A 14708-nucleotide genomic window follows, 5' to 3' on the forward strand; every position below is an offset into this window, starting at 1 on the left:
AAATATTAGACCAATGAAAAATAACTCATCTTTATGAAGACACCAACTTGTTTCCTCTAAATATCCAAAAATCAATTTATATAATGCAAAAAGTAAGAGGCCGTCAAATTGAAGCCGGCTAAATTTAGTCCCACGGTCATATGGACGACAAAGTAGACTAATATTAGGCAGAAAATAGTGTGATATTCAAGCTGCGTAAATTTACCCCCCGTGGTCATATGGATGGCACGGTAAAGACCCACATTACCCAAGGTGAATTTACTCGTACGGTCATATGGATGGCACGCTAGAAAGTCAGAAACACACGTTACGTGAAACGTTTAAGGGGGCGAAATTTAATCGTGTGGTCACATGGTGATTAAGACGAGTGGGCCACATAAAAGAAGTTACGGAGAAAGCATGTGAGGATCTGAATACACACACGCGATACGCTTAAAAGCAAGAGGCCGTGTAATTTAAGCGGTGAAAATTTAACCACGTGGTCATATGGGTGGCCCCGGTAACACTGAGAAAAATCTACGCGCCTGTTCGTATGGAGGGCCTGTGAATGGGTAATAAAATTCACCCGCGTGGTCATATGGAAGGCCCGGGAAGACACAGAGAATACGAGTGGACCGCATATAGAGAGGGGTTCCCTTAACCATGGTTAAAGGAGAAGAGGGTTTCCCATAAACCGGGGTTAAAGGAAAACGATGTGTTTGTATGCATTATGCATGCACGGGCAGGATGGTGGGCAAGTAGGCGAGTGGTGGGGTTGCATTGTGGCAAAACCCAACAAAAGCGAAAGAGGAAATTTTTTTTTTGAGGGCGTGACGTTGGATTGTGTGGAGGGGATTTTAGGATTAGATATATATATATGATCTGCCATTTTTGAAAAGCTTGAAAAACAACAAAAACGAAAGGAATCCATCCATCCATTCATCCATCTGCGCAGTAAAAGAGAAAGTGGGCGTAATTCTTACTCCAACTGTGTTTTGTGTTTGTCTCCTCCGATGGGTGTGATTCAGATTCACCGTGTAATTACGGTTGATCATCATAATGATCTCAGGAGGAAATTATATTAGCATAAATGTGGGTGTTTGTGTAACGTTAGGGTGCGTTGAATAAAGTAGGGGGAGGGGGGATGAAATAAATAGGGCGGGCCAGCGAATAATGAAAGGGAGACAAAGCCCGGGCAAGGAAAGGAGGAAGAAGAAGAAGAAGAAATAGCAGATGGGAATGGAATTGAGTGTGGTAATGGCGGCTCGGGTTCTGTAGCAGGCGATGGTTTTGCTAAGATTGAATCTGTTTTGATCTTCTGTGTGGTTTTGAAGTGTACTCAGTGAGCTTCTTTTGGGATACGGATAGAGAAGCTGTTTTTTTCTGTTGGCTTTGAGGAGTACGGATGGAGATGCAAGCTGTAGAGAGCGTAAGTTGCAGACAGGGATGATTTTGTGTTTCTGAAGGTCTCGGGTTCGAGTTTCCTCGGATCTGGATTAGAGATTTATGGGAGTCGTTTGGTTTATGTTTTGAGGGAATACGTAATGTTTTGCTTTGCGGCATCAAGCTAAGATTTTGTTTTGAACGTTTGGGGTAGAAAATCTGATTTACGTTTGGGGTAGAAAATCTGATTTGCAATGGTGGGATAGCTCTTCGGAAATGCTTTGCTCTGCTTGTTTTGGTTTGGCTTGGTTGGATTTCACGTTTCAAGAAACCCTTGTTCTCAGATCCGGTTATTTTTCTTTGGGAATGTCTGATTTAATGGGAGCGGGAAACTTTACGAGATTGCTGTATTTTTTTTGATTTGTCTGAGTTTAGTCGGTTTGGACGTAAAGATTGTGCGTTTTCTCGGGTAGCGAGTTAGTTGGGCAGCGAGCAGTCGAGGATCTTGGATGTTTTTTTTGAGCTTGTGGATTGTGTTTTTTCCCCCCCCATTTTACTTGTGTTTGTTTGCGTTAATGGCGTTTGAATCTGATGGCGAGCTGTGGTTTGTTCGCAGGCCGTTTGGGTGCGAAGGTCGAGGAAGCATTATCGGCATTTTTTCAGCCCCAGACGCGGATGTCAATAATGGCTGTCCAATTCCATCACAGGCCTTGAATTTCTGTCAGCGCAACGATATTACGAACGGAAAGCCCAATCTTTGCAGCTTGTTCTATAGCATTTAAGGTGGATTCGTGAGTGTCGAACCCGCGACGCGCCAGTCAGAAAATAAAACAAGTCGATGGCATGAGAATGGGAAGTTTCCCGGCTGTAGACTATCGTGATCTTGAAATGGCCGGTGGAAAGAATTCAGCGAGTGAGACTTGTGGCCAGCCAGAATTCGGTAACTCCGATGAGGATGTTCTTCCAGTTTCATGCTCGCAAAGCTTTTCGATAAGGTATATGAATTCTTTTCACTTGATAGATATTCACTGTGTATCTGATGGATATTCATTGTGTACCTATCTATCCGAGGGAGGCAATCGCCCAGTTGTGCTTGTATGGATGGTAGAGTCTAGATTGCCCATACAGCTTTAGTAGATCTGGCTGTAGCCAAAGCAATGAATGATCAGCCATCAGGAGCTAAAGAGTGTGTTACTATCAGTTGTTTTTCGGAAGAAAAAGCTTATGGATTGTTCAGCGTCTCACGTACCATTCATTATCCTCAGATAAATCCTTGGTTTCTTTTAGTAAGACTATTAGCTATATATTGTAATCCGAATACCCATATCATCATGATCTATCCATTTCTGAAGATGAGATTTTCGTATCTGGTTATCTGCTACCCTAGGCCAAATACAGTACATGTATATGTAGTTCGGCGAAATTATCTAACTGATTGTTCTTGCGAGAGCTATGATCACATGAAAAGCATGATGTGAATATGTATCCACGGAGTTTGCGTTTATCTTCTTTACCAGACGAGCGTTATAGCAGCCTTGCCAATCCGTAGGGATTCGAACTCGAATTCATTGTTGACATGCTTGTAGCGCTTCCATTTATGCCACAACAAATTTGCAGTCGTCCATCCATGCCTGGTCATAATAGATACCTGTAGTTTTATCTTGCGCTAGTATTTTATTTGCAGCATAAATTTGCAGTCGTCCTTGATAGCAGTCATCTTTTGCAGTTGAATGATCTGCTTGGACAGCAGCCTAGAAATGAAATCTTTTGCAGCCGAATGGCCTGCATGTAATATAGTATGCATATATTATCAGGGCAGCTTTCAAGTTTTTTGAATTTAACGATACTGTTTGTTTTCTGCAGAGATTATGTGTCTATGGTCCGATCAAGTGATATCAAGAAGAACTGGCCTTTTTCTCAGAAGTATTTGGAAGTTTGCTTGGACAATGGAAGGAAACCAGTCTTGCCACCTTTTGAGCATCCCCAGTCTGTGAGAGATCTGATTCAGGAAAAGGTTAAGCTGGAAGCTGCTGCTGCCATTCATGGGAGCGGTTTTGACAGAAATATTGGAGATATAGGAGCCAAGGATACCGGCAATAGGTTTTTTATAACGATACCCGCTAAAAGGACGCACGCAGGCCAGAAGAATAACAGAAAGCTTGGCCGTGAAAAACCAATACAATCTTTGTCTGTGACATCAGGAGATCAAGATGCCATGACAAGAGCATGCAGGAGCCAAGTCAGAAATGGTTGTGAGGGGATTAAAACCAAAACGGAAGAGGATGAGGAAATAAACGCACAAACATCTGAAGATGGTGAACTGCCAAAGGCGATTGTTGCAGGCATATCAGAAGAAGAAGATAATCAAGGGTCAAAGCTAATTGCAGATAAAGGAGATATGGAACTGGGTACTCCATTGAAGACTGAACGCAAGGATAAGGGTTCTCCAGAGTCGGTGGAACAAGAGATTGTACATAAGTTGCCCAATTCAGAAGCATCATCCAAACCCAATTCAGAAATATCATCCAGACCTAATTCAGAAATATCATTCAAGGCCCGGCGAAAGAGAACTGAGAGGCCGGAGATTCTATCAGATATTAAAAACAGATTTCTCAAGCGCAGCAAGCAATCAAACAGAATGCTCACATTTGAGATGAAATCTCAGGAACTTATAGAGGGATTCCAGAAGGAAGGTAAGGAAGTTAAAAGGCAAGAACACCATCATGAGCAAAGTAGGGCAGATTCTGCAAGAAATGAAAACTTGGTGAATTCAGGTAGCAGCGTTACAGATGGTATTATGATGGTCAATTTATGTCCTGTCTGTAGGACGTTTTCCTCCGCATCAAACACAGCTCTGAATGCCCACATAGATCATTGTCTTGCTGTTGAACCAAATGCCGAGAAAGCTGAAATCAAGCTCGCCAAAAACAAAACTAAGGTGAGAAAGAAGCGTTCAATGGCGGACATATGCGCCGTGGCTCCTAGCCGAACGCTGGAGGATTTGATATTCGCCACTACTCAACAGTTGGATCCCTTACAGTTAGATGTGTCTACATGGAATGGCTCTAGCATAAGGAGGGGACACAGAACCCCTCTTTCCCGAGCTGCCAAGAGACATTTCGACTATGCGGACCCGAATCCCAAGAAGCCGCGGAATTCATCGGTTTTGAAAGCGGATTGTCTGCATCATTTGGCCAAGGAAAGTCACAAGAAGCCTTCAGTTTCTGGAGACAGGGATAAGGAATCGTATGGCACAAGGAGAAGCAGGCGATCAGCTTTCAGAAATATGACTAGAGCAGGCAGAAGTTTGGGCTCGCTAGGTTTGGATAGGTGTCATGATAAGGTATATTATCTGATTTTATACATTTGTATTGCTGAATTTGGTAGAACTCAAATGAGATTATGTGTTTTCGTGGAGCAAAGTGCTTTTATTTCAAGCTGTGCATTTTTTTTACAGTGATGGAGGTTTTCTATTACACATTATGTTGGTCACGCCTGCTGAAAAAGTCATTATGGTGTCTAATCTACCTTTGATCAAATACCATCCATCTTTGTATGTGGGTAGAGTCTAATTCAGCAAAACCCAACAAAAGACGCTCGCATGATTCTTGATTTCCTTTATCAATAGTTATATATACATCCTGAAACAAAGAACGAAAGTGAATTAGTTGATCGATTTGAAACTTATAGAAAATAGTAGTAAACTGCTCCTTTACATTGCCCTTGTGAAGCTTCGTTTCCTATGAACTTTGTTTCAATGTTCTGAATTGTCGCCCAAACAGATGCTGAATACATACCTGGGCAAACTAGTGGAGTTTGGAACTGGGAATTTACGTATATACGGCGACTTTTACAGAAGCTTAAATTAGCTAGAGAAGGTACAAAATGCGGCTTCTTCTGAAGCGGGTTTTACTGATCGAACTATTAGACTTGTAGGCCACCTTTTCTGAACTGGGGCTAATTTAATCGACCTATGAAACTTGCAGGCCATTGTTCTCGCAGCTCGTTTCCTTATCGACCGTGTTAACGTGGTAGGATATTGATCAGTGTGGCAAACAAAACTAAAAGACATTTGAAAGGAAATAATAAATATACATTTCGCACTGCAAAATATTATGTAACTGAAAATTAGCACCAATATGCAGTCCATTATTGTGAAGTGTGTAATTTACAGGCAAAGCATAGACGTTGAAACTGCAATGTCAAAGTAGCCATTCTAAGATAGCCAGTTAGTATTGCTTTTGAACTTCATGCACCTATCGTGTTCTGAAAGGCAATCTTATCAGTCATTTACCTAGACATGTGTAGCTAATTTCTAATACACTTGCAGATGCCATGTACAAGACGTTTAATACAATTGCTGTCATTTCAGGTTCCGACGACTTCTGCAGTAAAGCATATTTTAAATGAAGGTACATCCCAGCGCAAGTCTCAACATGCATCAGAAGAAATTATAAGAGAAGAGAAACTCCCCAGTTCTGTATACTCAACTTCATGGGCTTGCTTCAACAAACAAGGAAGCTCAAAAAGAAGGAAGTTCAAGCACAAACTAGTAAGCCTGAAGCTAGCAGGGTTTGGTCAACGGTGTTCCAATCCAGGTAACGTAGCGCCGAGGGATGTAGTGGAAGCCAAGTCACCCAATCATCCCGAGGATGGCTCAAAATTGTCTGTAGGAAACCCAGTGGGATCGAAGGAATCTGCAGGAGCATTTGTATTACAGTCATCTGATAAGGGACATTACCTTCCTTCAGATGTGTCATCAAAACGAAACAAAGCAAAACATTCAAGGAAAGCTGTAGAAAATAACTCTAATTCTTCTGGGGAACTTGATGAGTTCTTCACTTCGAAAAGGATGAAGAACTTGTCAAGCTTGAACTTCCAAAACACAGTAACAAAAGTGCATTCATCAGTGGGCGAGACCAATTCACCAAATTCCATTAAGCCCCAATTTGAGCAACAGGTTAAATGCCAGACTTCAATGGAAGAGAGGCGACACAGCTCACATGACTCGGCTAAAGTTTCTGTCAGTGACACTTTCAATTCTCACAAGTCCGAGAGAATCCCAGTGTCAAAGACTTTGCAGCATGAGACGGGACCATCTGTATGTGATACCGAATTATCTATGTCAAATCAATTGAAGAGGGCTCAATATAAAGAGCATTCTAAGGAAAGAAGAAAAGCGTTGAATTTGAAGACTTTAAAAAGGCCAAATTCATTCAACCCAGCTGCCGGATCATCTTTGAAGAAGACTGGCGTGGAATACACCAATGTGCATCAGAAGCGGTCAAGGAATTTTAAATGTGGTTTTGGTTCACCAAAAATGAAAAAGGTTTCACATATAGTGTATGGTTTAATGAACATGAAAGATGTTGCCAAGAATGGTTGTGAACTCAAAGTACATGATACTGAATCCAAAAGAGAATCTCAAGAGGCGATTTACGATGCTGGTTCCACCAGTAATCAATCTTATAGTATAAAAATCAGAGATAGCTTGAGTAATAAAGAAAAAACAATCTGTGCAATGGAAGGCTCTTCTACAGATAAGCAACATAGGTCAAATGTTGATTTGCAGTCGGGAGCAATGTCATCAGGTGAATTGTCTGCAAGGCCTTTGGAAACCTCTGGAAACATTATTCACGAGATTGCAGCTGAAACCCAAGTTCAACTTAATTCCATAGCTCCCCCCATTTATGAAGTTTCCAAGGAATCTTCTCACAATGAAGCTTTTGTTACAGATGAGAATTTGCAAAATTGCATGTTTGCATATACAATTCCTGAGAAGATGGGTGCTGCTTCATGTTTATTAGAGGCTTGCAATAATCAACCTTCATATCAACAACTTGGTCTGACTCAAGCTATGTGCAATGACATTACTGGAAACCTGTCACCAATCAAAGGAAAAGATTCGAGTGAATCTTGTGTCTCATTTCAAAGTCAATTGAATTCATGTTCAGTGGAGGAGCTTGAAAATTTATATTTAGATGACTGTCTAGGAAAGAGGGTTGGCTTTCCAAGGAATTTAGATGGTCAGTTCCTGTGTGTGAGGAATGGAATGCACGATAGCTTGTCACCCGTATCTTTGGGAAATCACACTCTGAACCATGACCTATTAACTCAAAGTGATTCGTTCTATCACAAGTCTACCGATATTGATACTGCAATTTTTAAACCATCTTGTATGTCTGTCAGGAAAACTTCAGATTCAACTAGCTATATTGAAACCAAAACGACTAATATCTCTTCACTGGTGAATGAATCTTTTGACAAAATTTCTTCTCAATCGTTGAAACCACTGCAGGAATCTGGAATCTCAAATGAAACTACTATGTTGATGTCAGATAGTATGGATGTTATTCCAGTGTCAAATGGTAGTAATTTTGCTGATATATCTCAATTATCATGTGAACTGACATCTGAAAAGCTGGGAATTACAAGGCCAGGTTTGATGAGCATAGATGAGGTGTCTCCAGCAGTACCTGAAAGTTTTGCAAGACCAGCATTTGATCCTTCTCTCCAGACATCTCCCTCTATAGTTACCTCCGTGGATCTCCCACTTGTATCTAGAGCAAGCTTATTTCAGGGAAGTTCCATTTTACTCGAGGATTCTAAATCTTTAGCTCCTAGTAATGTGTTGCCTGCAGCGTCAATGCCTGAATTTGTGTCAGATTCTCTTCTATTTGCAAAATCAGGGGATATAAGTACAGCAACTGATGTCTTGCATGGCTCCATCTTGAACCCAAGCTCTTCTACACATCCGGGTATTTTCAATGGGATTTTGGGTTCATCCAATAGTACTGCTTTGCGGGGCTCAGAGGAACAATATGGATTGAAGCATAACTTAAGTAGCTCCTTAAGTAGTCCATTATTTAGAGTCATGGATGGAAAGAATGAGAGCTATTCTGGTATAAATGCTTGTGGGTTTCCACCTCAAGTATCAAATATCCCTAGCCATGTATCTACTCTCTTGAGTGAGGAAACTGGTGCTCAATCTGGGTCCAAATTGCTTCCAAAAATGTATGGGAACCAATTATCTGACTCTAATGCAGTTTCTTCTTTAAACTCGGACATGGTCACAGAGCAAACAGACAATCCAGAGAGGTTATCATCCTTTGGGAATGTAAATTATTCACGTGAACCCAGTGTAGTGCATATATTTGGAAATCCTATTTTGCGTTTAATGGGAAAAAATGTGATTTTATCAAGCAATGATGGTACACAATCAAGGCAAGCAGAGGATGTTTGCACTCACAGAGGCGATTCACTTCCCAATCAAAATTACCTTACATCATTGGTATCCAGGTCTGAATCCAATTTGGGGAAGGATGGACATGGTCTTCTTTTTCAAGTGTTGGAGAAGCCTCAAGCTTCTGATCCAGATATGCTTCAATGTTTTAAAGACGGAACAAGAAAAGATTCAAATCTTCTTCAAACTTTTGAAGCCAAAGGAAGAGACATGGTTAATTTTTCACTGGCCAAGACTTCCAAGAAAGAAAATCCTACAGACATGGGAAACATTTCACAGGTCTATTCTTGGAATTCAGCAGCCTCACCTTGCCAGCCTTTAAATGTTACTAATGGAGTTCAACATCCATGGTTAAGCACCAAGATGCCCTCTTCATGTGTCTCACCTGATTCAATGAGCAATGGTGTGTCATATGGTACTGCAGATGTGTCTCAACATATGAAATGGCTATCTCAAGATTCTTCCCTTCCTCACTCTGATCCTGAGGTAATTGTTATAGATGATAATGTTGAGACTGACGCAAATTCTATTGAGGCATCCTTTGCACCTACCTTTCTTCAGGGAAGAACTTGTCACTTGCTGGACGGTACAATGATTTCAAACCACTTGAAGTCAAACTCAAAGGTTAGGTCAAGATTTACATCATCGGAGTCTTTGCACAATCAAAATCATTCTTCAAATGAGAGTATGAAAACATGCACATATGGGTCTAATGTTCTAAATACAAAGGAGATTCCATCAGAGTTTCAAAGGATAGCAATCAATTTTCCTGGGTTTCAATAAACCATTATGCAAAATTCTACAGTTGTAATGAAAATGCAGCTAGACACGGGAGTCTAGATCTTCTTTCCATATACAGTTACATAAAAAAAGACTCAAGATGGAGAATGCACTCCTCGGCAGATGACAAAAGAAACTTCATCATTGCTTGATCAAAAGCACTGTAAGTGTCATCTTTCCAATCAGCATTTTACTATTTTTGATCATGTCATTCGTAAGAGTTCTGTATCAAATAAATTGTTTTTTTTTTTTATCACAGTTAGTTCTGTTTTCTGATAACACCATACTGCTAAGATCACCTCAACAAATGATATACATCTATCTCAATATGCAGAATATTAACTTGAAAACATGGCAACATGTACCCATATCTGGTTGGCACTTCATTAGGGACAAATTAATGCAAATAGGGGCAGACCACTGGATTGGTAGGAACACATACAGAGATCATTTGTATAGTGCATCTTGAGGTTTCTGGTGGTGGCTTCTAGTAATATCCTTCTTGTTTTCACATTAGTAAGTGTGTACCTGAACAAGCTTGGGTTGCAGGTGTTTGTTCAGAAGGCATGACTTGGCAAGATCAGCAAGCAGCAATCAAGTCAGATATTCATTTCTTTAAGAGAGAACAAAGAAGGAGGTCACTCAGAATAACCAAAATAATGGATTTTAATGTTTCTTGATCTTCCTTTGCCTGGCCTTTTGGCCTGTAAATATTCATGTTCTTCAATGAAAAGGGAGTGCTTCTGCAAGAATCAGTGTACTTCCTGAATAAATGTATCAATATTTTAAGGTGTATATATTTCTTTTTATCATGAGTGATATGTCATGCTCAGTTGTAGCTAAACATCGTGTTTGTTTTAATCAAGACACGATTCTTTGTTTTTATTTTCTCATAGTTTTCAAGTCACCGTCTTGAAAAGCTCTTTAGGATTTCCAAATTCCTCTTGGGAAAGTCATTTGAAAGAAATAATGTTTTGACAGTTGATGCATTTCGACATGACATTTCTGGTAAAATAAAGTGGAAGAAAGATAGACTTGACTGTTCTTTCTAGTTTTCTGCACATGCAATATGTATCCCAAGCTACCGAGGATATTTTGCAGCTATGAAAATGGTGGACAATATTTTGCTTGGCAGAAACATAATTTAATATATCATCTACATTTAGTTTAGGATTTTTCTTTGGCTTTTTGGTCTTTTGGTAATGCTTAATGAGTCCTGCAATCAGGCCTGACTCATGAAGCTTTGTAAGTTCTGAATCAGGCATGTAAATGGACAAGATTGGTTTTCTTGGAATATAACACCAGGTAAGGTTGATCATTCACCCTATTTTCTAATTTTGTTGAATTTGCTTCAGGTTCCAAAATGAAACTATCAAGTTATTAGGAACCAATACGTTTCATTGATTGCTTATGCAGGTGCATGTGTAGGTGGAACTGCAACCCAGGTTGTGGACTGCAGGTGCTGAGATTGCTCCTTTGTTAACCATGAACTACCAACCTTTTGTGATGTTTCTCTGTCACGAAGAATGATGCTGAAATGCTGATGCTTTTGACTGACGAGTTCAGGTGCTTGAAATTCTAATTAGCTGCATGATTGGTATTCTGTTACCTTTTCTTAATTGGAAGCAACACTTAGAGGCATCTGCAATACACAGGATTAAGGCATCTGCAATACACAAGATTAAGTATCTTTGGGATACTGTTTATCTTTTTTATGGTTGAATTGGAAAAAAAATGGAATATATAAAAGGTGATTGATGCACAATTTGTCTTGCACCCGGTGCATTTTGCTGATGAGGCAGTCCTGCTGTGGGAAGGATTGATGATGAAAGATGGAAATTACAATTTGTTTTAGTAATGTGCGTAAATAGTAAAAAGCCAAAGTTGTATTTGATGTTTTCGTTCTAGCGTCAAAAGATATTGAACAACTTGGGGAAGTAATGATCTTGTGTTTGTTGTGGGGCACAATGTCGAAGACTGGCTTGAATGGTGTTGGTTGAGCTTGTAGCTGTTAGATAAGCAGTGTCTAATCTGGTTTATAATATCACACCCACCATCTTTTGACCATACTTGGTGTTTTGCATCACTATTGACAAAGAGAGTACTGGGAAGGAAGTGATGAAGAGGATTGACCTGGATGGTCCTCAAAAAGATTGGCATTGAAGAGCTCTCATCCCCTGATGATGACAGCTGAACATCTTTGGCAGGAAAATGATAAAACAATCCCATATTATCGTGTTGCCCTCCACATCCCCAAAGCTGTTGAACCACTGGGGAAGCTGAGAATTTTGTAGTGGGGAAAGAGGGACAGTTGCCATGCCATACCTATGGTTGGCTAGAATGGTGATAATTGACTTAGTGGTCATAAGATAACAAGTGCATTTCTTGACTTTTCAAGTAGTATCTCTACCGGCTACTAAAGAATATTGCAGTCTTTTAGTTTTACCAATGGCATTGAAGGGAGTTACCAAGAAGGAAGCAATCAGGCAGATTGGTCTCGATGGTCTTCAAAGAGTCTAGCATCTACAAGAGTTTTCAGCTCCTAGAGGGGCAATCTTCTTTTGTCAGGAAAACCAAAACAGAGAAATTTTGTTGCAGTTTCCACTTAATACCTAAACCTGCTGAACCGCTGATGATCTTATGCATGTGAGGGCAAGTTGCCATTCTATGCCAGTGGTTTTGTCGAGTAAATTTGGTTGAGCTTGTAGTGCATTTGCTTGCTCTCCTAAAAGTCTCTCTACCGTCTACCATAGAATTCATTTTTTGCCTCTGTCCTGAAACATGGGTGGTTCAAGGAGGCAATCTAGCAGATTAACTTACCGTATCCTTAGAGAGTCTGAAATCAAAGTGCTGAAATCATGCAGAGGAGGGCCAAACTTCTCTAGTGAAGAAAATGATTAAAGACAGGTAAGTTACCTTCAACACCCTTGATAAGAAAGTAATATCTTGAATCTTTTGTAGTTAGGGCAATGGAAATAAAATGCTTCTTGGTCTGAATCCCTTAGTGTGAACATAACTTGCAAATCCTATCCTCTAAAAGGATAAAAAAATATATTTATTTCTAATTGTCCTGATTATAGGTACATTTTGTCATTCCAACAAAGATTTCAGGTGTTGCTTGCAAGATGTGCTACATTTTCCTCTAGCCTCTAGATGTTTAGTTTTCCAACATAATCTGATATTTTGAAATCCACACTTTCAATGTTTCCAATGAATGATGTTTTTATGGGTTTCCCTTACGTTTTGTTCACTATTTAGGTGAATCATAATACTTATTTAGTTTAATCTAAAGATCCACAAATTATTAAAGATGTCATTGCACCTTTGAGGATTACATTTATTTGTGTTGTACTTGTTCCTAAGGTCAATCATTTAGTATTTTCCTTTATGGCCCTCAAATAGAAATGATGCTAATGGCAAAAATTCGGGATCTAGAGATCGTGTCACTCTTGAACACTAGCATTGATTCAATTGGAGGGTTGCCGAGAGCTTTCAATATCAAAGCTCCCATAGCCACGATAGGTACCATAACAAATTCCTAGAGTGCCAAGCACCCACCTAATGCTAGACGAGGGCTCACCATTAGATTGACTTCAAAGTCATTGAACAAATGCGCTACAACATGGCAACTGCTGCCATGCCTTCTCCGAAATTGCGTTGATCGAGTGATCGAAGAAGATGATCTAAGGTCAATCATTTAGTATGTTCCTAATGTCTAGCCTAAATGTTATTATTGATGGATTGACTTTCAAAACATTTTGACAAGTTGTGTAGTTTTATTCTCGACAAGCATATAAGTTACAAATTGACAAAGATTACAAATTTGAGATTTGAAGTGTTCAAAAATTACAAACTTATAAAAGATTATGCTCTTAGTGGGTATGCCTGAAATTTTGGAAGTGTTATCATGAATGTCCTATACATTTTTGGTTTATAAAGAGCTTTGAAATAGAGTTTCCATATAAAGTAGAATCCCCCCCCCCCACACAGTTAATGCTTTGAGTAGGATACACAAGTATTGGTGGAATAGGGAACATAATGTTGTCTAGAAAGTTGAGCGTAAAAGTCATGACTACAAGGTTGTTCTTGATTTAGTTGAAGATCAACAATGTTTAGTATTATCTAAGACACAAAGTGGCCAAGAAGCTTCCATCCATTCTAAGAAGAATTTAGTATTCAAAATCTTCTTGTCACTTTATTCTTTGGTAAGATAATTTAAAAGATAGATTAACTAATCATAGCACTTGGACGATATTGAAAGAGAAAAGTAGATTTGGGACAATCGTGACTAACTAGAAATTTTCAAGAGAAGATTGACTTTTAGGAACCAATTTATAACCAAGGTGGTAATGTAAGATTAGATGAGTCGTTTTGACATAAGATAAGATTCTTCTCTTGAAAATTTCTAGTCAGTCACGATTGTCTTGAACCTACTTTTCTCTTTCAATATTGTCCAAGTGCTATGATTAGTTAATCTCTTTTAAATTATCATAGCAAAGAATAAAGTGATGATATATTCTTCTATAAAGTGCAAAATGTGTTGATGTGTAGCTTGGTTGGATCTCTTCTAAGACTGACCTAGTACACCCATTGGTTAATTGGTGTATCTGTCTTAGCCATGTTTCCAATGAACTTTGTCATATCAATCTTTATTTGAGTCTAGCCCTATTTGAGTGATTCACATAGCTTGTATTTATGTAATTGGGCAAAACCTATTATATTAGGCAAGACCTATATGAATGTAACCTGTAATTAAGAGGTTTGATCCTATTCTTGGTGCCAAAACTACAAGGCTAACAAGATGTCTATTAGGAGGTATATATACGTATATACATATATACATACGTACACACACACACACACACACACACACACACACACACACACACATATATATATATATACGTACGTACATATATATGTGTGTGTGTGTATGTACGTATGTATATATGTATATACGTATATATATTGTATATATATATACCTATACACACATGTGTGTGTGTGTATGTATAAATGTATATACATTTGTGTGTGTGTATATATATATATATATATATATATATATATATATATATATATATATATATAGTGTGCTTAGGGGTGATGATAAGAGCTTATCATCTATGGTTGGGAAGCAACAAATTTGATGGTATGCATGTGGTTCACAAACATTACCCTAAAATTAACATGACGTCATAGTAGGTCTAGTAAAGATCCTCAAACATAATAGGAAAATCGGGATTTAAGAGATGTAAGAAATGGGGATTCTGACAAGAATGTTTTGCTGAAGAGCTTTGGAGGATGTTTTGGTGTTCAAAAC

At 39.1% G+C, this 14708-nt stretch overlaps 1 protein-coding gene and 1 long non-coding RNA gene across 4 annotated transcripts; both read left to right on the top strand.

The window, feature by feature from the left end:
• Positions 1-810: 810 nt before the first annotated feature.
• On the top strand, positions 811-10270 carry LOC149571163 (uncharacterized). Of its 3 annotated transcripts, none has more exons than XM_089812732.1 (5): positions 811-1408; positions 1979-2357; positions 3226-4705; positions 5735-9548; positions 9720-10270. In XM_089812732.1, exons 2-4 carry the CDS (start codon positions 2206-2208, stop codon positions 9386-9388), a joined length of 5286 nt encoding a protein of 1761 aa, XP_089668858.1. In that variant the 5' UTR covers positions 811-1408; positions 1979-2205; the 3' UTR covers positions 9389-9548; positions 9720-10270. The 3 variants fall into 3 exon arrangements, with proteins under 3 accessions (XP_089668858.1, XP_089668856.1, XP_089668857.1); XM_089812730.1 differs by lacking the exon at positions 811-1408 and having other exon boundaries at positions 2057-2357; positions 9720-9813; positions 9935-10270; XM_089812731.1 differs by lacking the exon at positions 811-1408 and having other exon boundaries at positions 2057-2357; positions 9935-10270.
• A 284-nt stretch (positions 10271-10554) lies between these two features.
• On the top strand, positions 10555-12468 carry LOC149571164 (uncharacterized). The gene is made up of 2 exons (XR_016359769.1): positions 10555-10690; positions 10802-12468. It is a non-coding gene; the product is annotated as an uncharacterized LOC149571164 (long non-coding RNA).
• Positions 12469-14708: the final 2240 nt, after the last annotated feature.

This window comes from Cupressus sempervirens, chromosome 2, assembly GCF_028749045.1.
Source record: "Cupressus sempervirens isolate cs-2001-9-10 chromosome 2, ASM2874904v1, whole genome shotgun sequence".
Taxonomy (NCBI): domain Eukaryota; kingdom Viridiplantae; phylum Streptophyta; class Pinopsida; order Cupressales; family Cupressaceae; genus Cupressus; species Cupressus sempervirens.